At 52.7% G+C, this 25,009-nt stretch overlaps 1 protein-coding gene across 1 annotated transcript in view; it reads right to left on the reverse strand.

The window, feature by feature from the left end:
- The window catches only part of RAB11FIP4 (RAB11 family interacting protein 4), a 114,928-nt gene extending 93,633 nt beyond the window's left edge, over positions 1 to 21,295 (reverse strand). Inside the window, exon 1 of the mRNA XM_063112697.1 lies at positions 21,137 to 21,295. Coding sequence (XP_062968767.1) covers positions 21,137 to 21,295 — 159 coding nt within the window. The remainder of the gene's footprint in view (positions 1 to 21,136) is intronic.
- Positions 21,296 to 25,009: the final 3,714 nt, after the last annotated feature.

A 25,009-nucleotide genomic window follows, 5' to 3' on the forward strand; every position in this document is an offset into this window, starting at 1 on the left:
AAATGCGGGGGGCAAGCAGGAGGACACTGCGTTCCAGTGGGTGGGGGTTTGGGAAGGTGCCCGAAGCTCGCAGCCCAGAGTAAAGGGAGGAGGGAGACCTGTGACACGGCCACCGCAGTGGGGAAGAGGAGGCTGTGCTGAGCCAGGGCGGTGGAGGACAGGGGGACAGAGGGGAGATCTGCAAGGCTGGTGGCAGGGCTTGCTTGATTGGAGGCAGAGAAGAGAATCAAGGCGGACTCCCAAGCCCCATCTCAGGGGTCTGGGTGGACAAGGGGGACAGTCCCTGATGGACACCCAGGAGGAGGGGCAGGGATCAGGGGATGAGTTCGGGGTGAGGAGCCGGAGGGGTGCCAGGTGGATTTTAGCTGGCTGGGGATGGCACTCCTAGGTCTTCTCCCCACCACAAATTCCAGACCTCAAATCTCTTGGACGTGGGTTCCTCTGTGACCAGGTCTCACGGCTGTCAGGAGAAGGCTTCCTTCCATTGCTCTGACTCATGACACCAACCGGTCTCTGAGGAAGGCAGTGGCAGCTCTGACTCCCTCCCATGGTGGCAGATGCAGGGAGCTCATCTGGGACAGGGCGATGGGGCAGCCCCTGGCTGAGCACAAGTGAGAAGATTCTGGCTTCATGGTTTCAGTGCCCAGGGAGGCCGCACCCTCTCTAGGAATGAACGTGACAGAAGCCTGGGTGGTCTCCAGGCCAGCACCAGGGCCCGCGGGGCAGGCCCAGGCTCAAGATGCACCGTCAACGGGCCGGCCCGTGGCTCACTCGGGAGAGTGCGGTGCTGATAACGCCAAGGCCCCGGGTTTGGATCCCATATACGGATGGCCGGTTCGCTCACTGAGCGTGGTGCTGATCACACCAAGTCAAAGGTTAAGATCCCCTTACTGGTCATCTTTAAAAAAAAAAAAAAAAAAAAGATGCACCGTCAAGGCCATACAGGAGTGGGCAGCTGGCTCGCAGAGACCAGGGAGGCAAGAAAGATAAAGAGCCCAAGCCGCGGCCCTGCTCCCGCTACGGATGCCAAAGACTCAGCACATACCGGCTCTGGGCTTCTGATGGCCCACAGCAGGACTTCTCTGACGCTAGTGTGCCTGGGAAACACCTTGGCTTCTCGTTTAACTGCAGATTCTGATTGGACAGGCCTGGGGTGGGGCCTGAGACTCTGCATTTCTACCAGCTCCTGGGAGATGCCAAGGCTGCTGGTCCCCAGACCATATTTGAAGTAATGAAGTTCTAGTTGGCCTCCTAGCACCTGTCCAGAATTCTGAAGCGGGGGTCCAACAGGGAGCCCAATCTGTGCAGGCCTATGGTTAATCTTTCCTAAAGAAGGTGGGTGGTGGGTGTCCCCGCCTCTGGGGGAGGATTCCTAGCTACGGGGGTGGGGAGCTCATCCTGCAAGGGGAGGGGCACTTGTCCTTGGACATTGCTCTTTTGGGGGAGGCACGATGCTCAAGACACCGTGGGAGGGCGGCTCCCTCGCATCCACCCCTGACTCTGGTCTCCGCGTTAGGCCCTCTGCCGACATCTGATTCATCCCGCAGTGGGTTGAAAGGTGATGTTCACTCCAGGGCTTTGGCTGGCTTTAGACCCATTATTTAAGGTTAAATGGGAATGTTTGTTCATCAAAGGGGAGTGCTGGCCTGTAGGAGCTGGAGTCACCGCCACCACTGCCCAGGCTGGTACTTTCAATAGCCTTGAACCCAAACACCTTGGCACCAGCCCTCCCTCTGTTCCTCACAAGATGAGTGGGTTTTTGTTGCTGGCTGGCCATACGAGGATCAAACCCTGGACCTTGGTGTTATCAGCACCACACTCTAACCACTTGAGCTAACTGGCCAGCTTTGTGTTCCCCAGAAAATGGATTTAACTAGAACATCTCAGCTTGCGAGTGAATTAAGCTTGAGCTACTGAAACGAAGCAAAATACAGTTGCTCCAGCCAGCAATTCCAGTGTTAGGGCTGTCATCACAACAAAAGGTGGCAAATGAGAAAGGCTACGTGTCCGGGGAACCCCAAAGTGGAGTTTGAAAATTAGGGAGAGGAGAAAAGCAGCCTCACCGCAAATCCACCATGAGACCCTGGCAAAGCCCACCCTCTCTGAGCCTCAGTTTTCTCGCCTGTGAAATGGAGCAGGTGATCCTCCCCACCTCATCTGGTTACTGACCACAGCAAAGGAGGTCACAGATTTGAGAGCTCCAGACCCTTGGTGAAACACTGCAAGGGGCCTTATTAATGACCCCCGCCAGCACCAGGTGACCTGCGCGAACCACGCTCCCTCCCAGTTGCCTGGCAGAGGTCTGGCAGACACCTATGGTGGCTGCAGGGGAACGGTGATGTCCTGACCACCAGTAGATCTCTCCCTCACAGGAACCCCACAAGAATCTCAGGCAGAGGACCTGAAACCACTGCACCTGGGGCCTGAGGGGCCATTATGGGAACCTGTCTCTTCTCATGGGATCCACTAGTGTTTACTGCCAGGCCCAGGTGGGGACATGGGACACCAAGGGGGCAATAGAGACTAATACAGCCCTGCCCTTCCCATCCATTGTCCCCATGAGGCAGGAGATGGGGATTATGGTCCCAGTTTCACCGATGAAGCAAGTGGAACCCAGAGAGGTTGAGCCCTGTGCCCAAGGCCACCAAGGTGCCAGAGAGTGTCAATATGTCACATGATAAAAGGATCTAAGATCAATATATCTAAGACACCCTGGGACAATGCCAGAGTTTTGAACTAGTGCCCTCACTAGACTAACACAAGGCACAAGTGTGCACCATTTCCAGACTTGCTCGACCTTAGTACCTCAGTCCCTCTCTTTGCAGGACCCGCATACCTCAAACACAGGGTGGGACCCCCTGCTCTGGGCACCGCCACCATCAGAGTTTTCTCCTTTGCACAGGACATTAAATGGGCCATTTCCACAGTAAAAACGGAATCTGGGTGAGAGGAGGGTGGTGGTGTGTGTGGTCACCCCTAGAGAATGAGGCCACCTCAGTCTACCCCCAGCCCTCCAGCATGGACTGTACCCCCAGGGGAGGAGAGATTCCGGTGGGATCTCCCTGAGCCCCCCAGGACCGAGCAGCTTCTCAAGCAGAGGAGAAGCTGGCAGGCTCTGGGAATCAAGCTGGCTGCGGCCCTCCCGGAGCCCCAACCAGGGTGGGGGGCGATGGGCACCAGGAGCTGCCCGTGTCTCTGGCTTTCTCGTCCCTGCTTCCTCTCTGCTGCACCTGTCCCTTCTTCTCAGAAGGAGGCCCTGCAGGCCAAGGAGCTGGCCCCATGCCCAGCACCCCCAACAGCAGGGAAATTCCTTAGGGCCCAGCAGGGCCAAGGGGCAGGGGCGGGACTTTGGGTCCCTTCACGCATGGGCTCTTCGCAGAGGCAATTTCCATTCCAGCCAACATAGCAATAAAAATTGGAGGCAAAAGCCCTCATGCGTGATTTAGACCTTTATTTATAATTTAGTCCTCTTCCCCAAAAGAGAGTGGATTAGAGGCCCAGGGCAGAGGGAGCAGGACCTGTGCGAGAGTGTCCTGGGCACCAGGAGGGATTAGGCATGTGGCACTTGCACGCACTTCACCTCATTTATCCTCATGCCAGCCCTGGTAAGGAGGTTACCAGCCTCATTTAATCAACCCCAAACCAAGGCTCAGGACAGTCAGGGACCTGGCAGGGACCTCCGCTCTGGAGGCCATGTGGTTTAATGGAGATCCCAGCTGTGTGACCTCCACTACACCACATGGCCTCCAGGGTGGAGGGACAAGGGGAGATTCTCATCCCAGTCACCCCAACACGGACCTGCTGAGTCTCGTACCAGGCTGGGACCCTGGAATCTGCATTTTCCAAGGCCTGCCCTGGAGATTCTGGTGAAGTGACCCTGGGAGGAGAATCTGGATTGAACAGCTGGTGGACCTCACCCCCCAGGCAGGGGTGCAGGGGTTGGTCCCAACCCAGCACCCCAGTCTTTGAGCCAGCACGTGCCCTCTGAGGCTGGCACAAGGGCAGTGAGGAGGTGGTCATGGTGGGAATATTCCCAACAGCAACAGTAAAAACAGAGGGGCTGTATCATCACCCCCTTCCAGGCAGACTCAGCCCACATGGTCACATCCCCTCCAGGGGTGTGATCCCCCCTGCCTCCCCATTACCCCCTCACTGGGCTGACAGCTCCCTGGAGTCCTAGTATTGATGACAATGATGACAACGACAACGGTAATCGGTAATACTTAGGAACGCTTACTCTGAGCCAGGCGTTATTCTGAGAGTATTTACTTGTATTAATCTTTCCACACTTCACAAGCCAATGAAGTAGTTTCTATGATTAGCTCCATTTTACAGACAAGGAAACTGAAGCCAGAGAGGTTAAGGACTTACTAGGAAGTGACAGAGCCAGAATTAAGAAGAACCTGCACTCTTTTCTGCTAGGCGATGCCACCTTTTCAGTCTATCCCTGGATTTGCAGTGGCGGGTGCTGGTATGTGTTTCTCCACCACCACCACCACCACCACCACCACCATCATCATCAACAACTCGGGGCCACACGATGGCAGCAGGTGCACCAGCAACAACAGCGCGATCCCAAGGGCCCCTTGGACTTGGATGCTTATCTCCCCCTGCTCGAGAGCTCCAAATAGGCTATGAGCATGTGGTACTTCCCTTCTAAGTGTCCCTAAAGCCCCAGCGAGTCCACAATAGTAAAACCCCTGAATAAAGCACTTAGGAGGCCCAGGCACAGTACTAAGTGCTTCACCCTCATTCTTTCATTAACGCTCAGGATAACCCTATGAGGGCAGCCTTACCATAGCCTCATTTCACAGATGAGGCTCGGAGAAGTAAAGAGACTGATCTGATGACTTCCATTCCTCTGGGTATATTCCCAGCAGTGGGATAGCTGGGTCGTATGGTAGATCTATCTGCAATTGTTTGAGGAACCTCCATACCATTGTCCATAAAGGCTGCACCATTTTGCAGTCCCACCAACAGTGTAGGAGGGTTTCTTTTTCTCCGCGACCTCGGCAGCATTTATCATTCACAGTCTTTTGGATGTTAGCCATCCTGATTGGGGTGAGATGGTATCTCAAATGGAATTCTACTCTGCTATAAAAACAATGAAATGTTACCATTCCCAACAAAATGGATGGACTTAGAGAGAATTATGTTGAGTGAAACAAGTCAGGCACAGAAAGAGAAATACCACGTGTTCTCACTTATTTGTGGGAGCTGAAATTAAATAAACACAAACAAATAAAGGGTGGGGGGAGAAGACATAACAATCACAGCAATTCCTTGAACTTGTTAAGACAAGTGAACAGATATGATGTTGGGGGGCAGGGGAGAGAGGAAGGGAGAAAGAGGAACGGGTAAAGGGTCACAAAAATCAACTAAAATGTATATTGAGAACTTAAAATTAAAAATAATTTAAAAATAAATAAATAAATAAATAGTTATCTTGTTAGACTTAAAAAAAAAAAAGTGAGAGACCGATCTGATCCAGGGTCACAGAGCTAGCAAGTTGGAAAGCTGGGCTGGGAGTTAACCTCTGACCTGTGCAGCCCCAGAACCTGAGTCTTTGACCACCAAAGTCCTCCTGCCTCCCAAACTTCCACCCGGGGGCCTTGAGAAGCAGAGAGGAACGTGCTTACGTATCACCCGACCTCAGGGACAGAGCCCAGGACGAGCTGGGGCTCCTGGGTTCTGGGCCAGTCCCCTTGCATGTCACTTATTCCCTCACTCAGTCATTCAAGTTCATTGGTTGGGCCCTTGTTATGTACGCTGGGCTGGGTGTTAGAGGCAGAGAGGTGTGTGAACCTAGCTCCCACCTTCACAGTCTGCTTGCCAGGAGAATGACAGAAATAAACACTCTTCCCTACTCTCCCTAGGAGGCTAGGTTGTCCTGCACATCTGTGGTTTCTCTCTGCTCAGTGTCGAGTTGCCTCTCACGTGGTAGGTGCACCCAGACCTTCCTTTGGGGAGACACCCCTCCCTCATTCCATGCAGCTCAGGTGGCCCAAAGTAGGATCTAGGAGGGGTGGCCCTGCCTCTGAGCAGGGCCCCTGACCAGGCCTGGCCAATCAGAGATTCACCGCTTCCAAGTGTAATTTTTTTCCATCAACTGGGAAAATAGCAAGGATCATTAAAATGTTTAATAGATGCTGGGAAGACATTTGGTACGATTTACCATCTGGTCTTGAATAAAACTCTAACGAAAGGAGAACGGGGTGAGGAGGGGGTAGTCTTTATTAATAAACCAAAGAATATAAACCTAAACCCAAGTACCAACATGATGCCTAATGACAGTGAGCTACGGTCACTCCATTTTAAAAAATAATAAGAAAACAATGATGGGGTCTTGTCTCTGGCAGCCCCCACCAACCCTTATATACCTACTGGCTCCACCAGCCAGTCCAAGACCTCAGGGAACACCTCAGTTCCACAAGCTGCTTCTGCTTACCCACCATCAACTCTGTGTCCAGCAAGTTTCATTCAGCCTGTCCATTCCCCCGCTTTGTTGCTTTTGACTTCATTTTCCTGCCTTACAAGGCTGGAGTCCTCTCCTGATCTGCAGCCAAGACACCTGACTCCCTTTTGCCAGCCTCCTTCCCTCAACAGTAGATCGCCTCCTGTAGCAACACCAGCCTCCCCCTCTCCAGGATTCACCTCTTCCTTCAGGACACTGTAAATCCAGCTAATGCAGCTGCAGCCTGGGCACCTCCCCCAGCCTGTTTCCCTCGACCTGCCCCTGCGTGGCCAGCGTCCCAGCATGCCTCATTCCCACGCCCTCCTAAGTCAGGGCAGACGTCTCCTGTGCTCACCCCTGGTGAACTAGCTCTAGAAATGCTGGTGGCGCCCATCTCAGAAGGAAAGGTAAGTAGACTCACAAATATGGGAAAAGATGACATAACAAAATAACTATTTTTGAAGAGAACATGATGGCTTACCTAAAAAATCAAAGAAATTGACCAGAAAATTACTAGAAGTAATAAATGAGTTCAGGCCAGTGGTGAGATAGGAGATAAATTTTCAAAAATCAATTGCATTCCTATATGCTAGTGACATGCAGCTAGAAAAAAAAAAAATCAATGGAAAAAAAAGAGTACTTCATCCTCAGTAGTAACAAAACACATTAAATATTAAACATTAATTTAGCCCAGTTGTAAGACATCTATTTTTAATGTTAATATTTTTCTCCTACTGGGAACACGAAATATACAGTAAAGGTAGCAACACTCTCTAATTTAATAGATTCAATGCAATACCAATTAAAGACCCTGAAAAATGTGTGACATACTTAAAAATCCATAAATGGTAGAGAATATCAGAGAGCTTTTTTGAAAGGCAATGATGGTTGACTTGTTTCTGTTTTAAAATATATTATACAAAGTAATAAGGATCAAATTATTATAATGTTGCATTAAAAATAAAACAAAAAAAACCCCCTTTGAGCATCAAAAAGAATAATGAGAGTAATAAAACACATTGGAGAAAAGAACCCATGAGTCTACAGTCATACTGGAAAAATTTCTTTATGGAACAATGCTCTATCCATGGAAGGGATGAGAAAATTAGAAAAATCACCATTTTGTAACCACCAATGTAGTTTATGCAGGCGACGAGCATCAGCTGACACTAAAACCGTCCTGTGAGCCAAGTGTCACACTGTCTCAAGCTGTCACCCCGCAGATTACTTCTTAATTATAAGGGGAAAGTACCACTGTGTTGAAGGATCAGGTGGACACCACCTTAACCAAAGGATTAAACTCAGTGTCACCAAAAATGGAACAAACGAACAATGCAATTTTCTCAGGACACCATCACCTGCCCTTGCCAAACACATTTTCTCTGTATCTAACACATCCAGATCAGGGGACAGTCGAAAGGACAACCGGTCCGGACTTGTGAAATGTAAATGTTATGAGAACAGCCAAAAAAAAAAAAAAAGGTCAGGGTCAGTTCTAGTTTCAAGGAGATGAGAGAAGTATAACAAGCCAAATGCAACCGGTGGATCCCTCCTTAGGTCCTGGATCAGAACCAAACAAATCAAAGAGGAGTTACAAGGACATTTTGAGGACAACTGGGGAAATCTGAATATGGACTGAATATTAGCTGACATTATCGAATTCGTGTGAAATCTTCATAATGGTGCTGCACTCAAGGCAGGAGACAGTCCTTGTTCTTACACCCTGAAGTTTTACGGGAGAAATGTCAAGATGTCCCTCCACTTACTGAAGAGGGTTTAGCAAAATATAACATCAGAAAAGGAAATGTATAATTGATGGACAGACAGACAGAAAGGAAACAGTGAAAGAAAATGCTAATGTGCAAAGTGTTAACAGCTGGTGAGTCTAGATGAAGGGCGTCTGGGTGTTCATCAAGCTCTTTCAACTTTTCTGCTTGAACATTTTCAAAATAAAGAGTTAGAAAAATAGGAAAAAACTAATTAATGGGGGCCGGCCCGTGGCTCACTCGGGAGAGTGTGGTACTGATAACACCAAGGCCACAGGTTCGGATCCCATATAGGGATGGCCGGTTCGCTCACTTGGGAGATCGTGGTGCTGACAACACCAAGTCAAGGGTGAAGATCCCCTTACCGGTCATCTTTAAAAAAAAAGAAAAAAACTAATTAATGGATTTATTTCTAATTAAGAAACAGGTTCAAATGAATAGAACCAAATGTTGAATAGACCTCATAATAAATCCAGATGGGTAAAAGTTAAATATTTTTACAAGTTGGGGATTATAAACAAAACAACTTATTTATTTTTGCTAGAGATGAGAAATAAGTTTCTAACTAATAAAGAAATGATAAACATAATTAGAAACAAGACAGATATGTTTTAATTGAAAAAAAGAAATATTCAAAGGTAGGAAAACTTTTGAGCAATAAAATGTAATCAACAAATACAAAAAGGAAAACAACAGGGCAAGGAAAAATGACAAGCAGTTCTGAAAATATATAGAACTGACTTAAAAATGTAAAGATCAAAATAAAAATTCCCCTTGATAAGTGCTCAAAAGACATGGGTAGAACAGTTTTTGCAGAAAGAAATACCAAGAGTAAATAGTGACATGGAAAAAATGCGAAGTCTCATTAGCAATTAAAAATAAAAATTTATACAAATTTGAAATACCATTACACATGTATTAAACTAGCAGAAACAAATTTAAAGCAATACTCAGTGTTGATGGGGATGTAAAGAAACAGGCACCTTGGGCAGGGTTTGCCACGAGGCAGGGGAGGGAAAGGGGAAGGGAAACAAGGTAGGAGAAACATCTAGATGGCCCCAGAAAAGGTGGCCAGAAGCCCAAAGGCCAATGCCTCTGGCCAGACGAGTGGGCAAACAGGCTCTCCATTCCACCCACTCACTGTCTAGGATGTGGCAGGTGTCTTCTGGCAGTGCCTGATGGGGGTCAGGGGTTCTGAGACACCCACACCAGAGGCCAGCCCTCTGGCTAGCAGCCGAGTACACAGGCTGGGAGCAGAGCTCAGGGGACAGCCAGTGGTACTAAGGGAGGACCAGCCCAACGTGGGGTGCCCACGACTCCTCCCTCAGGCCCTCAGCAGTAAACCCTGCTCCAGACAGCAACCCCCCCCAGAGAGGGCACCACCTAGGGAGCACATGCACCTGCCCACACCAAGCTCAGGTACCCATGCACCCCGACAGGTGGGCTGGGTTCAGCGAGCCATGCAGGAACACTGTGTAGACACTGATAGTGACTGGTGCGAGGACCAATCCCACGCCTAGGATGTGGCACAGGAAATACCATTAGGTGGAAAGAGGTCAAAGTAGCTCCCTGATCATAATCACATGGGGGCCACCGCCAAGGTCAGGATGTGGTTTTTAAGGTACAGATATCCAGTTCAGTGCCAGTTAGCTTTCTTTTCCTATAAAGTTGTTTAAATTTCTAAATCAACAATATTTGGAAGTTTTTTTGGTTTTAAAATAAAGAGCAGCTGCTCTTGGAAGGATTCCTGAGAGTGAGGGCAGGCCTTTGAGCCACGTGAGCTTGGCAGACATGTGAATGTCCTCGAGCTGGTGGCCACCCTCGCACTGGGCTCAGGGACCACCACAGTCACAGAGGCGGGAATCACAGGAGACTCACTTGAGGTCTTGTAGACCATCCGGAAGCTGCCTTCTGACCCTCCCCTTCTCTCCATCCTCAGGGTCCCCCTCCTTGTCCCTGGACCAGGGTAGGGGCATCTACCTCGGCCTCCTTTCCTCTGCCCCACGCTACTTCCAGGTGGGCGTGTCTAAAACACAACACAGCCTGTCACTCCTCTGCTTAAACCTCTTTAACATTTTATCCCAGCACCTTCAGGACAAAGATCCAGCCCCGCCCTCTGATCTCCACCTGCCTGGTAAGCCCCTTCCCTCCCTCACCTGCCTTCCCGCCTACCAGGGGGGCCTCTGCACCCATCCAGTCTCTCCCCTCTGGCTTACACGTCCGTCCCTTCTCCCCTTGTGGGCCCTGTTCCAGACTCAGCCCCAGCATCTGCTCTGGAAAGGCTTTCCCATCTCCTGGGCAGAGTGGAAACTCCCGTCTTCACACCCAACCACACCCAGACCAGCTCTAGCCCCACCCACCTCCCAGGTGTGCTACCAAGATTCCCATCTTAGAGCAGAATGGTGGTGACCAGGGACTGAGGGGACCGGGGTGGGGAAAGGGGATGTTGGTCAAAGGCCACAAAGCTTCAGTTAGACAGAAGAAATAAGCTCTGGTGTCCTATTGCACAACAAGGTGACATTGTTAAAAATAGTGTATTGCATATTTCAAAACTGCTAAAAGTGGATTTCAAATGTTCTCATCACAAAGAAATGATGAGTACGTGAGGTGATGGACATGTTCCGTTTATTCCACAATATATATGTGTATTGAAACAACACATCGTACCCCGTGAATATATACTATTATTATTTGTCAATAAAAATAAAAAATTAAAAAAAAAAGATTTCTATCTCAGTCTGCCTCCCCCACAGGAGGGAGCTCCCTCAGGGAAAGAATCCTATCTCATGATCTGCACATTCTCCAGCCCCAAACATGACACAGAGCAGGCCCTCAAAAAAATCTATAAACGAATGAAAACCTAGAAAACTCATTCAGGAAACCTAGAATTGGAGTAACAGTCATATGAACAAATATTTATAACACTTACTATGTGTCATGAAATGGTGTTAAAAGTTTAACACACATTGCTATTATCCCCACTTTACAGATGAGAAGACTGAGGCACAGAGAGGTGAGCAAGTTGCAGAGCTGGGTCTCAAACCAGGTGTGTCTGACGCCGAGCCAGCTCCCAACCACTGCTCTGCGGCACAGAGAGACGCTCAGAGCTGGCCTGGCCTGAACTCAGATGCTGGGGCGAGTGGAAGCAGGGGCAGGGGACGGAGAGTGAGAGGGGGTCACAGCCGGCTGGGCGATGGGGCCTCTGTGGCTTTGAAGAACCTGGAGGAGCCAGAGAATGTGTTAGCCCGTCCAGCCCCAGCCCTGGCCAGGCCGGCACAGGATTGTAGAGGGTGCCTGGCAGGAAACCGGAGCGGCCAGAGAAACACAGGCCTCCCGGGGCTACTTAATCACCCCTTGAACAGGAAGGGGTGGAGATGCATAATTCAGGGCAGGGTTCCTGGCAGCCTCCCTCCACTTTAACACCTCAGGCTCTCTGGCACCTGATGCCTTCCACAGCAGCATCTTCCAGCATAGTGCTGGGAAGGCCCAGCCACAGGGCCTGTGGCAGGGCCCCTGGCAGTGCCCGCTTGCTCTGCAGATCACTAACCTGCTTCTGCTTTTTCCCTTCCCACAACCTAGATCACTCCTGGCTCAGAAAGCCAGATGAAGCCTTGGATTTCAGGTTTCTCCAATGTCCAGTGTTTCTCCTCAGATGCAGGAGTCTTCAGTGAAACTCAGATCAGATCATTCTCCCCCTCTCCTGACCCTCTAAGAACCTGAGACCCCCAACTGCAGGTAGCTAAGGAGGCAGCTCTAGAATCAGACAGACCTGGGTTCAAATCCCAGCTCCTCCACTTACTTTGGAACCATGGACAAGTCACTTCAGCTCTTGGACCTTCCCAGTTGCTGCAAGGATGAAAGAGAATAAGGAACACGACAGCAGCCAGCACATTCTGTGAGTGGCCTCCCTGGGTTCCCTTATCCCTTCTGTGTATGCAAAACCACCAGTGGCTGCAGGAAAAACTTTGGCCATTGCATGAGGGAGCCCTGTCCCTGGAAAGTACCAGGTAGAGGAAAGGGGTCAGAGGAGTCCTGGGACGAGGGCAGCAGGGATGCTGGCATGTGTCACAGAGAAGGTGGGCTGAAGAATTTGTGCCAACAGGCCCATGCCAGGTTTTATGTATGTACAGTATATATATGATCTCCAGTCCCTGGAACAGTCCCACAAACAGGGGTATGCCCTCCTCTTTACAGATAAGCAAATGGAGGCCATCTATCATTACAAGCACCTTTAAAAACAATCTTCCACTTCTGTTGGGAAGGCCTCGGCCCTCACCAGACCCCACGCTGTTAGAAGGGAGGAACCACAAAAACACAATTCCAGTGAAGGTATTGGGGTGTGGCTGCTTGTCCAAAGCTCATCTGAGCCACACGGTCCTGGCTCCTGAGCCCTCCCTAAGGTCACCATCTGGCCTCTGCTCCAGCCCGACTTGTGCCTTGACCACATGGAGCCACCGGACACTTCTTGAAAATGCCAGTCCCCATCCCTGGGTCTGTGTGCTCAGGCCTTGTGTGTGGTAGACACTCAGTAAATGCTGGACAGTGGATGGATGAATGGACGGACGGGGAGGCTGGTGAGCAGGGAGGTGGACTAGCGAATGGACAGGGAATGAGTGGATGAGTAGACACGTCGACAGGTGGGTGGATGGGCAGGTAGGTGGGTGGGTGGATCTGCAGGTAGGTGGCTGGATGTACGGCGGGATGAAGGGAATGATGAATGGGTAGATGGACGGATAAGCGCTTGTATAAATGGATGCGTTGGTGAATGGGCAGCATGAACAGAAGACACTCTAGGAGACAGACCTCCTTTCATTGTATGGAAGAGAGCTCAGCCAGAGCCCTGCCAAGACAGAGCTGGCCTTGGGAGGCAGGGAGCCCCCATCTCTTGGTAGAGCTATTTTAGGGTGATATAAGCAGTGAAAGGATGGTCCCATTTAATGACCTATTTTCTCTTTTCAGTTTTTGTTTTGGTGCAAATCAGCCCTCTGTCTAACCTGTCTAGGTGTTGGCCTTAGACTGGGATCTTCCTGGCGACAATGCCCAATACAGGCTCACGTGTAATCAATAAACGCTTTTGGAGAAAGTTGGCGATCTCCTCTGAGTTTTGTGTCTGTGAGCTCTGAGCCGCAGCAAGTGAGGCGTGGATTAGACTCAAGGCCGTAGGTCTAAAGGGAAGTCAGAGACCCTCACAGCTATCATCTGGGCTACGGCTACACGGAGGCTATTCCCTTTTGGATTGCTGGTAAACAGACTTCTGGGGTCTGGGCTGCTCTGCTCACCCTGTCCCCAAGAGCACAGAAGCTATGGACAATGTGGCCTCAGCAGTGACCCCAGGGGTGACAGGCTGCAGGGAATTGATGGCCCTAAGCTATGGCTCCAAGGACCTGAAGATGCTGGGGGTGGGGAGACAGTGAGGGACAGGAGGGATCTAAGAGCCCCAAGTCTAACAGGGTGTGGCTCCAAACAGGATCCGCTGGAGAGGGCCGCAGTCACGCCAACAACACATTCAAACAACTAACGGTGGCTCCAGTCAGTTCTTATCTGTGCAGGGAGGAGGCAAGGGGCAGCTCTCAGGCCAGCGGATGGGCAGTTGGCATCCCAGAAAGAAGACAGCAAGACTGGGCCGCATCCTCGAAGACAAGATGGTCCCAGTCAGCCCGGCAGAGTCCCTGGACCCCACACCCATGCCTGGTTTTTAAAGGGGGCTAAATCACACCTTATCAGGTCCTGTGCTTTCCCCTCAAATAAACTCCTCTGTTGGGGGCAGTAAGACCTGAGGGCTGGGGTGGAAGGAAGGGGACAAAGCCACAGGCCTGCAGGAGGGGCTGGGCTGGATGCGCTCAGACCGTCGACCCAGTGCTGGCCCCACATCTGCCCTTGGTTGGCAGGTGGGCACTCAGGTGCGACCCCTGATTCCTCGCTCCAACCCTCCTCTCTGTCTTCCCCACCCAGCCAGGGCAGCCCACCCCCACACCCTCTCCTTCTCTCACACCCACTTCCAATGGGCTCTATCTTCAAAATCCAGCCCCTTCTCCATGGCTCCCCCGCTCCCGCCCCGCGCCCTGCAGCCAGCAGCTCTCACCAGCATGAAGGAGCCGCCCCCTCACTGGTCCCCACTTCCACAGCCCCCACTGACTCTCCCCATGCGGCAGCCAGGATGGTCCTGTCTACACCCAAGTCACAGCCTACCTCTCTTCTGCTCACAACCCTCTGGGGGCTTCCATCTCACTCCGAGCAAAAGCCCCCACGGGGAAGGCCCACAGAACCAGCCCCTGCCCATCCCTTGGTTCTCTCCCCGCCCCCTCATCCCACTGGCTCCTCACGGTGCCTCTAACCCCCAGGCCGGCTCCTGCCTCTGCCTGGACCACCCTCCCCAGATATCTGCAAGGTGCAGCACCCCCACCCCCTTCATTCTAGGCTCCGCCTAAATGTCCATCTGTGACATCATTCCAAGGGCATCAGTTTTTGTCTCGATTCTTTATGTTTCTTCCTAGCACTTAACACCGCCTGGCAGTGGTTTTGATCCCCTTGCCTGCCTCTTTTCTAGCCGTGCGCCCCCACCCCCGGCCCCACCCCATCAGAATGTGAGTTCCAGGTCCCTGCTGTTCCCAGTGCCTGGAGCAGTGCTGGTGCATAGTAGGTACGCATGAAGCTAATGGAATAAAAAATTTAAACCCAGAAACATGTATTATGGGGTAAATGTAAGGGATGTTTCCATAAAAATCACTCTATAAAAATTTCAGGGCTTTCACCCAATAGTTTGGGGTGGGGCAAGACAACACTCAGCCCAGACACAGACACGACACTGCTCCCATGCCAGGGGGCGTTTCCCCTCCACCCAGGTCTGCTCGGCTCAGCTCTGTCAGTCGCAGCCAGCTGTCAGGTTCCCCTTCTGTGTGACCTGGTGGGACTGTGCAGGCCCGCGGGTGGGGATGACCACAGGGTGGGCCAAAGTGGCTGCTGCAGGAGCAGGGGGGGGGACCCCAACATACACTCCAGGGCCAAGGCAGAACCCTCCTGCGGCAACCCTGCACAAATGCACCTGTGAACACCTGCTTTCCCACCTGCACCAAGTCACACGTGGGGGGCATATAGGTGGGGCCATGACCAGGAGTCAGGTGCCTATCAGGGACTTGGTGGCTGCACCAGCCCCAAATCTGCACTTGCCTCCAGGGCAGCACTGACCAGCGTTGACCTCTCACCATCCCAGGTGGCGGAGGCCCTGTCTGAGGAAGGGTGGCTTCTCAGCCATCCACCCTCACCAGGTCCCTGGGCGGCCCCTCCCCACCCAGCCCTGGTCCGCCCCTCTGCAGGCTCTGCCGCCCCAGCCACCAGCCACAGGGAATGCTCCTCCGTCCGCCCTGGCCTTCCCCCTTCCTTGCCTCTTTGGTCTTCTTCCCAAAGGTGCTAGGGAAAGTTCTGGGCCTCAAAGCTGGGACCAGGTCTGAAAGCCTCTCTGCCTGCCCAGCCTGGTGACCCTGAGCCCTGCGGTACCCACCCATAAAAGGGGAAAGTCCTACCTCACAGGCTGAACGCCCCTAAGGGGAGGTCATGGATGCTTTGAGGGTCTCCACCCACTGACATCCCTCCAAGGGCCCCTCTTGCTGTTTGGACAGCCTGATTCCCCTCCACCCCCATTCACATCTTAACAAGGGAGGCACACCCACCCCCGACCAAGCCCCCACAACCCTGGCACTTCCCCCTTCTCTGGAACCCTGGTGTCTTGGGAGCAACACCATGATCACTGAGCAAGCCTTCGCCAAATGAATTCAGGCTGTGTCAAGAGTGTGTGACAAGATGGACAAGTCCCAGTGGGCTTTCCTGAAATGTCCCTCCCCCCAGCACAGCCAAACCGTGGCACAGGCAGGAGAGGCCCGAGGGTGTTGGGCATCCCAGCTAGGGCTTGCCCCCCACCCCGCCCCACCCCAGAGCTTGGTGCCACAGATGTGGGGGACACGGCTGTTTCTTCCCCAGCACCCAGTCCCCTCTCCCTCTGAGCAGAACACAGATCCAGTAGCAGGTTCTCCTGCCCCTGGAAGCCCACGTATCTCAGCCCCAGGGCTGGCTCCTAAGTCTCGGCCCTTCATAGCAGCTCGCCCTCTTTGCCAGTTCAAACATCCCAGCTTGACCAAATGGCTGTGGCATTCCCAGTGGTTGTTAGTCCAGAGGGGACAGGAGGACTCTGGGAGCCCAGATGAGACCGTTATTTCATCTCCTCTCAATATGAACAAGGAGCAAGGCACGTTGCCTCAGTTGCTTCCAGACACATCCAGGGGCAGCTGCAAAGAAGGGGGAAATTATGAGTTGCTTCCCCCCAATAATTAACGTGCCCTTTTGGAAGCTGGAGTGGAACCCCAATCCCAGCAGAAAGGACAGGCCACCCCTCAGGAGATGACGCTGGGTTAGTGGATGGCAGAAACCTATGCAACTTCTTTTGTTTCCATTATTCTAGCAAAAAGGCTGACCTTTGAATGGGTAAAAGCAGAAAAATCTGTCACAGGAAAGTGTGGTCCAGGATATCTCTGGCTGCTTTCAATGCCTACAATTCTCTAACTGTCGAAAGGATGCAAAGAGGCTGGAAGACCTCAGCTGGGCAAGGACAGTGAGCTGAGAACATCAGAGGCCGGTTCCAGATCTCCTTTTTTTTTTAAGGTTGGCAGCTGGCTGGTACAGGGATCAAACCCTGGCCAAAAAACTGGCCAGCCCCCGGTCCCAGATCTTGACTTCAGCAAATCCCCAGCCCAGGACAGCCCCTCAAAGATGCTTGCAAGCGTTCAAAAATAATAATAGTAATAATAATCAAAACCAGCAGCAGCCATTCTGATATTGTGCCTATTCTGTGCAGATACTGGACTAAACCCTCTACATATATTAACTTATTTAAACCCCACAATAACCCTATGGAATGGGGACTGTTTTTATCCCCATTTTATGGATGAGTAAAAAAAGGCTTAGAGAGGTTGGGAAAAAAGCAATACATGGGTTCAGGTCACTGAGCCATCATTTTACATACTTGGCACAGTTCTGCTCCCATGGTATTGTAGACTTTCAGGGTCAGGACGGTGGTGTCCTCCCCACCCATCTTTGCATTCCTTAAAAGGAATGTTTTCATCAAATATCATTGTCTTCCCTTTTCTGCTATGACTCCCAGGTCAGTAAATTAGGGGAATATGAGAGAGCAAGCTAATACGTGTATAACATTATTATTAACTAAAGTCTGTGCTTTATCCAGACTTCCTTAGTTTTTACCTAATGTCCCCTTCTTGTTCCAGGATCCCATCCAGGACACCACATTACACTTACATTACATCACATCTCCTCAAGCTCCACTTGGCTGTGACAGTTTCTCAGACCTTCCTTGTTTTGGATGACCTTGATAATTTTGTGGAATACTAATCAGGTATTTTGCAGAAAGTCTCTCAGTTGGGATTTGTCTGATATTTTTCTCCTCACTACAATGGTGTTATGGGTTTGGGGAGGAAGATCACAGAGGTCAAGTGCTATTCTCATCACATCTTACCAAGGATGCGCACTACCAACATGACTTATCACTGCTGATGTTGACCTTGGTCACATTCTGAGACTTGTCTGTCAGGTTTCTCCACTGTAAAGTTGCTCCCCTCGCTTCCACACTGTCCTCTTTATGCACATCTCATACTTAAGAGTTGGGGAGTGAAGCATGCGTCACCTCTTTGGTGGGAGAATTATCTGCATAAATTACTTGGATTTTTTTTTATATGGGAGATTTTCCTACTATTTTAAATTCATTAATTATTCATTCATTCAATCAGATATATATATCATTATGGCATCATGGATATTTATTTCATACTTTGCAACCTAGTATATTTTGGTTTTTGCAAAGCATTTGATCCTGGCATTCCTGGTATTCTGGGGGTAATTGGTAACATGTGGACAAACAGCTCTGAGAAGTTCACTGAACCCCATATCTAATGAATGGTAATTACCCACCCTAGAGCACCAATGAGTTGGAAAATCGATGTCGCCACCTGATTTTTAAATAAATGAAATAGAAACTGTCAGAGTATATAGCATTTTGTAAGGGAGCTCCATCTGCAGGGAAATGACACTCCTATTTTGAAATGCATGTGTGAGTTTGGTGTGTGGTGGGGAGGTTTGCAAAGTAGATTTCCATGGGTCTCGGTTAACACAGTGTGAGCAGAACCGCCCCTACAAGAGCCTCAGGGCCCTGTCCGTGGTCCTGCCCTGCCTTTTTAATCAGCCTTGTGGATTCAGACACATAAAGCACCAGCTTCCCCAGCCTGCAGACAGCACAACATCTGAGAGTGACAGCGGCTGTGTCTTAAATTCTCTCTTGGCTGATCCAATGAGATGAAATGAACAAGATGAGACTTAATAGGAATAAGGGTCAAGTAACAGGCTTAGATTCAAGAAATTATTGACACAGACAACACGCCTGATCTCTTCAACCAGTCTGGATTATTAAAAGAAAAAAAGAAAAAAAAAAGAAAGGAACTGTGTTAGAGTGAGGGAGATCTAAGGACTGCAACACCCAGATGCACTGCACAGTCCTGGAGAGGAAACTGACTTAAACAAAAGAACAAAAATTGACATTTTTGGGTCAAATAGGGAAATCTGGAAAAGGTCTGCATATTAAATTAGATGAAAATTTATTGAAGCAGAAAAGTGATGATCATTTGCTGGAAAAAACGAGGTTACAAAACAGTATGCACAGTATGATCTCATTTTATGGAGAAAATCTACATAGAAGAACAGATCCTTCCTCTGGAAGGACCTGACCAAGTGTCACAGAGGGCTTCCTGGGAGATGGACTCTAATACTTTCATTTTTGCTTGTCCATATTTCTAATTTTCTGCAGTGCGTATAAACAGCTTCTGTAATAAAATAAAATTACGTTTTAAAAAGAAAGAAGTCCCTGATCCTCTCCCAGGGAGGCTTGGCAGAGGTCTCTAAAACAGATCCCTGGAGGTTTTGGTGGCCAGAAACTTCACATGAGTGGACAGTGTGGTGGGTACATCATTCAAAGGGAGGCCCACCCTGAGCCACGTGCATGCCTGTGAGGTCTTGGGGTTAGAACGGGTCTGGGGTCTCCTGGTCCAGCCCTTCGGTCACAAAATTAGTCCATAACAGCTCCAGGGCCAGAAGTCTGCCAGGTCGCATGGAAATGGCTTGGGGCTTCCCTGGAGAAGGAAAGATGGGGAATGAGTGGGTGAGAAGGAGCCAAGGGGCAGGAGCATTGTTGTCAAATATTTAAAGGCTGCCATGTGTTAGAGAGATTCATGTGAGTCCCTGCGCAGAACCATGATGACTAAATGACAAGCAGGTTTGTCTCTAGACTGCATGAAAGAGAAGGTGCTAATGATAGGAGCTGTCCACCTTGGGGATAAGGTGGCTGAGGCTGGTGGCCCTTCCCACCACGGAGGCTCTGTGGTTCGGAACTCCAGGTTTTAGCCAGAGCTGGGTGGCTTCTCCCCACCTGCAGCCTGTGTACTGACTGAGAGGAGGGAGCTGAGCTATCCCCATGCTAGGATCTACTCAGCTTGCCTCAGATGGGAGCCACTGGCAAAGGGGAGGAGGGCTTGGCTGGCCTTTGGGGAAGGAGAAGGATCATGGAAGCAGCAGGAAGGGCCCCTAGCAAAGCCCCACAGAGGGGGGAGGGGGCCACGGCCGCTAGAAAGACTTGGGCTCCATCAGCAACTGCAGCAGCGAGCTTCCTGGGATGGGGTAACTGAGTTCTCAAACCTGACACCTGCCTCACTCTCTTCCACCTACTGCTCTCAGGGACCCCGGGTCCCGGCCCAGGTGCCCATGGAGAGATGATTATCTATCACCTCCCAATTGTCAGGTGACAGGGAAGCACAGGCCCAACCTTGCCGCCACCCAACCTCTCCCATGTTGCAAAGTGCCAGCTAGGCCTGGCTTGTCCTGGGAACAGATTGCCAGCCGGTGCGCATATGAGGCCCATGGCCCCAGGCTCCCCATGCAGGTTCTGAGGCTTTGGGTGGCACTGGAAAGCTACAAATCAGGGCTTCTGTCCCCAGGAGAAAAACCCTGACCATTTCAGAGCTGACAGTACCATGAGGGTGGAGAATGCTCTCCAGCTAGATGGATGCCCTGTCCTGCTCCTAAGACATAGTCACCAGTCCGTGTGCCGATGGCAGTAACAGGACACTGATCTACTGGACATTTCTTGATTTCACTTGGTCTGTCCCACTGGCAGCACCAGCGCCCACCCGATTCCAGCTCTGCTAACAACCCACGTAACTCCTGCTCTCCCCACATAGATGCGGCGCCCCCACAGGAAGACGCTCCGCTCAGGTACCACTCCCCAGGCGTGGCCCCGGCCGCCTGCCGCAGCCAACACAGACGCTTGCCAGCCGGGCCAGGTCACGGGGCTGGGCGGAGAACCCAGGACGGCCCTAAGCAGACACCTCCTCTGTGTTATAGGCAGGGGGGTGCAGCCAAAGAGCCAAGGCTGCAGGGAGCCCCTACTTGTCCCCTACGCCCCCGGCTAGGCCCGGGGGGCGCACACAGACCCCTGCATCTTGGTCTCTGCAGGGTGGGGTGCGGGGCGGGGGTCCTGCGGCCAGGTTGTGACGGCTCCTTCCCCGCAGACATCCCGTGGGTCCGCAGACCACCAAAGGGCCCCGCAGTGCCGAGGACGGAAGGCGGGCAGGGAGGCCACCCCGGGCGTGACGCGTGTCGCTCGCCGCACGGGCGCTAAGGACGGAAAGCGAGGGTCCGGCTCGGCAGGGGCCACCCCCGCTCCGAGGTCCTCAGCTCCGGCGGAGGGAAGGGGCTGGCACGGGCGGCATCTCTCCGGGAAGGAAGCCACCGCCTGGGGCTGGCGGAGCGGGGAGGACGGTCCCGGGGGCCGGGGGAGCCGGGGGAGCGGGGCGCGCGCGGCCCTTACCTCCTCGCCCTGGCCGAAGCGCAGTCCGAGCGCCGCGACGCGCTCCACGCGCAGGAGGCCGTCGGGGTCGCGGCCGCACACCTCGAACACCTGGCGCAGGCGGCGCACGGAGCGCAGCAGAGCCGCGGGCGCGCCCGCCCAGCCCGCGCCGCCCGCCATCCGCGCCGGCCCCGCCGCTAGCCCGAGCCCCGCGCCGCCCGCCGCGCCCGCCGCCGCCCGCCCCGCGCCGCCGCCGCCGCCGCCGCCATCGCCGCCGCCGCCGCCCGCCCGTGTGCGACGCGCAGCCTCCGCCCGGTGTCAGCAGCTCGGGGCGGGCGCGGGGGAGGGGCGGGCGCGGGGGCGGCGGGGACGCTGCAGACAAAAGGGGCCGCGCGCCGCCTCCCGAGCGGGGGCCGCAGCCGGAGCGCGCCGCGGACTCAGTTTCCCTGGGCGTCACCGAGCTCGCCTCTTCCCTGCCAAACCGGGAGAACCGGCGCCCGCGCCTGCCCCGTGCGCGGCGAGCGCCCCCGAGCGCGGAGCGGCCCCCCGCCCCGCCTTGGAGAACGCCGCGTTGACGCCTGAGCCCCGGGACCACCCGCGCCGCCACCCGCTGCCCTGCATCGGGCCTCGGTCCCTCTACCCTAAGGTCAACCCACCTTCGCCTAGCGAGCGCTTCCTTGGAGCTCGCAGTTACCGAGCGCGCAGTCTGTGGCAGGTGCTTCCTACCTTAGCGTGTTCCGTCGTCACAGTCGTCTCTCAGGAGGCTGGGACCCGGAGAGGTTGGACTACTTACCCTAGGCCACACAGCGGGTGAGACGCGAAGCCAAGTTTCATAGCCAGATCTGGATGGATCTGGACCCCCTGTTCTTAGCCTTCTCTGTGCGGCCTCTCCAGGCACCCCTATATAGTCTTAGGACCGCATTGCCCTCCCCAACCGCACGTTTGGGCCCATCTCAGCACAGGGGAAGGGCACAGAGAGGAGAAGCAGGGAACAGAGCCCTAGCCTGCAGCAGGGACTCTGGGACAAGGGATGTAAAGGGACAGTCACTAGGCTTGCCTGTTGCACGGTCCAGGGACAACGAAGGCCTTGGGGAGGTTTCTCCCTTCTCCTGGGTTCCCACCCTCTCACACTTCCCTGGCACCCCTGCATGCCCTGAGCCCAGCTCCCGGGGCAAAATCTGCACCTTGAGTGCTGGTGGCAGCCTCAGGGCCTGGACCTTAGCTTCCTCCCAGTAGTGCTTGGCTGAGCCTTTGCCCCAGCTCCTCAGACCGGGCCTGGCTTTCCTCTCCTTGCTCCACTTCCTGGCTCATCACACCAGGCCCTCGTGGCAACAGTTGCCCCCAACCCAAATACAGGCCTTGGCTGAACCCAATCCCACTTATGCTTTCCAGCTCTGCACAGAGGTTTCCTCCTCCAGGAAGCCTTCCTTGATGGCACTCCATCTAGCCTCCTAGTCTGAGTTCTGGGCCTATTTTGTTCTTTCATTCTCTGGTGGGGTGCCCATCTCCCCGACCAGGCTGGCAAACCCTACAAGGCAAGATACGTCTTAATCACCTTCATGTCCCTGATCTCCAGTCAATTGTGGGTCCAGAGGAAGCCCCTGCACAGAGACGATGGGCCGGCCCATTAGATGCAGAAGCCAATAGCAGTACAGTCACCCAGACAAGGAGTCCAGGGTGGGCTGGGGCCCAGTTCTGCCACGGACTGTGTGGCCTCCTCTGTCTGAGCCTCAGTTTCCACTTCTGTGGTCTTCTTGCTCAACCCTGAATATATCCTGTGCTGGGAAAGCCATGTGGCTTCTCTGATCGTGGGCTGGGCTCTCTTCTCTCCAGCCCCAGCTCCAGGGGCCAACTTGGCCTTTAGCTGCCCTTTCCACTTTGACACTTTCATTCCTCAGGGAGCCACATAAGGCAGCTTCTGGGAAGAAAGACTTATGGGTTTGAGGATTGGAGAGTCCAAGATGTAGGAAAGCAGAAAATGGTTGGGGTGGGGGGATGAGGGGGATGTGGAGATGGGCTGGGGGGAGTATGGGCTTCTCTGCCAGCTGGATGCCCCTCAGCAAGATACTAATATTTTAATATTTTGAGTCTCAGTTTCCTCAACTATACAGTGGGGATAATAGTACCTGATGGAGTTTGCATGTATTGTCCTCCCAGAACTCATGGAAATTTGATCCCCAGTGGGACAGTGTTGGGAGCTGTTTGAGTCACAGGTGTGGATCCCGCATGAATGGATTCATGCTCTCTCTGGGGTCTGGGGGTAGTGAGTGAGTTCTCGCTCTGTTAGTTTCCGTGAGAGCTGGTTGTTTAAAAGACTCTGGCATCTCTCTCTCTCTCTCTCTCTCTCTCTCTTGCTCTCTCTCACCCTCTCTCGCTTCCTCTCACATGTGATCTGCTTGGACCCGCAGGCTGCCTGCTGCTTTCAACCATGAGTAGAAGCAGCCTGAAGTCTGCACCAGATGCAGCTGTCCCAGAATCGTAAGCCAAATAAACCTCTTTTCTTTATAAATTACCCAGTCTCAGGTATTCTGTTAGAGCAACACAAAACGACTAATACAGTACCTCTCTTATAGGGTGACTGAAGATTAGAGCTAATATATGCAAAGGGTCTGGATAAGCTTCCCTTCCACCTGCTCTATGCAAAGTGGAGGAAAAGGAGGGGGAAGGGCAGAGGCTGGCTGCTGGAGATCCAGAAAGCCCCCTGGCAGGGAGGTAGGGAGCGGGAGCTGGGGGCTGCTGCCCACCCCTGGGCCCCTGATAAGAGTTCCTCCAAGGTCAGTGCATTCCCATTTTCTCTCAGCCAAGAGGCTCAGCACAGAAAGGAGATGGGCAGGAGCTGGAGCTGCCCCCATGGTAGGAGCAGCAGAAACGGTTCTCAGAGTTCTCTCTGGTATTGAATCCCCCCAAGGGGGGCAGGGGAGCAGGGAGACCATCCATCTCAGCCAGCAGACGTGGGGGCCTCAGACCTGAGTGTGAACAAATCCCAGATGAACCAAGCCAGGTGCTCACAACCAGATCAGCAACTCTTGTGCCTGAAGACAGGAACAAGGCAAATTCAAAAATTCCTTCCTCAGGGGAGCCCTCCCTGACCCCTGACTCTCCTTGCCCAGGAACCTCTGCAATTTTACCTGTGTTGGGTGATGGTTTGATGGACTCCTGCCCCTGCCACCAGATGTGGGCTTGGCACTGGGTCTTCTGCTCACCGCTGTGCTGTTGGGGACAGCATGGCACATCACAAGCCTTCTCTCTGGGTTTGTTACTTTTTTTTATTGAGCATCTGTGTTGAGCTGGGCATGCTGGGCGGATGGAGAATACGGAGCAGCCCCGGCCCCTGTCCTTGCTGAATTTGATACTGGGTAGTCACCACACAGTGTGATCTGCACGGAGATCCCAGCCTCTGGGAGCTCAGAAGAGCCTGCTGAACACCCACTCAAAGGACCCTCAGAGATGATGATGGTGCAATTTACAAGGTTCTCAGGTCCTTAGAGGTGGACCTAGGACCAGGACCCCAGGGCTCCCAACACCTTGATCCTAGAGCTCAAAGTGCAACCCTGAGCAGGTGAGGCAAAAGGATACACACACCAGAGCCCTGCTCAGTGCTGGGAATATCAGGGCGTGGGGGTTGCCCCAGGGAAGCAAGAGGCCCATTGGTAGAGGGGTGAGCAAGAAGGCTGGGAGCCTCTCTTCCTCCAAGAGACCTCCGATTCTCCAAGTGATTTCCAACAGCTGCAGCAGCCTCGCAGGCTGGACATAAGCTGGGAAATACACCTGGGAGGGACAGTTGGCATTCCAGGCCATTCTCTAGAAAGAAAACCCCTCAAGGGTCCCCACAGCCTGAGCTCACATCTGTGCGGGGCTTCATGCTCTCCTGCCTCTCCTCGCCCCCGGCCAGGA

This window comes from Cynocephalus volans, chromosome 10 (genome assembly GCF_027409185.1).
Source record: "Cynocephalus volans isolate mCynVol1 chromosome 10, mCynVol1.pri, whole genome shotgun sequence".
Lineage (NCBI taxonomy): Eukaryota > Metazoa > Chordata > Mammalia > Dermoptera > Cynocephalidae > Cynocephalus > Cynocephalus volans.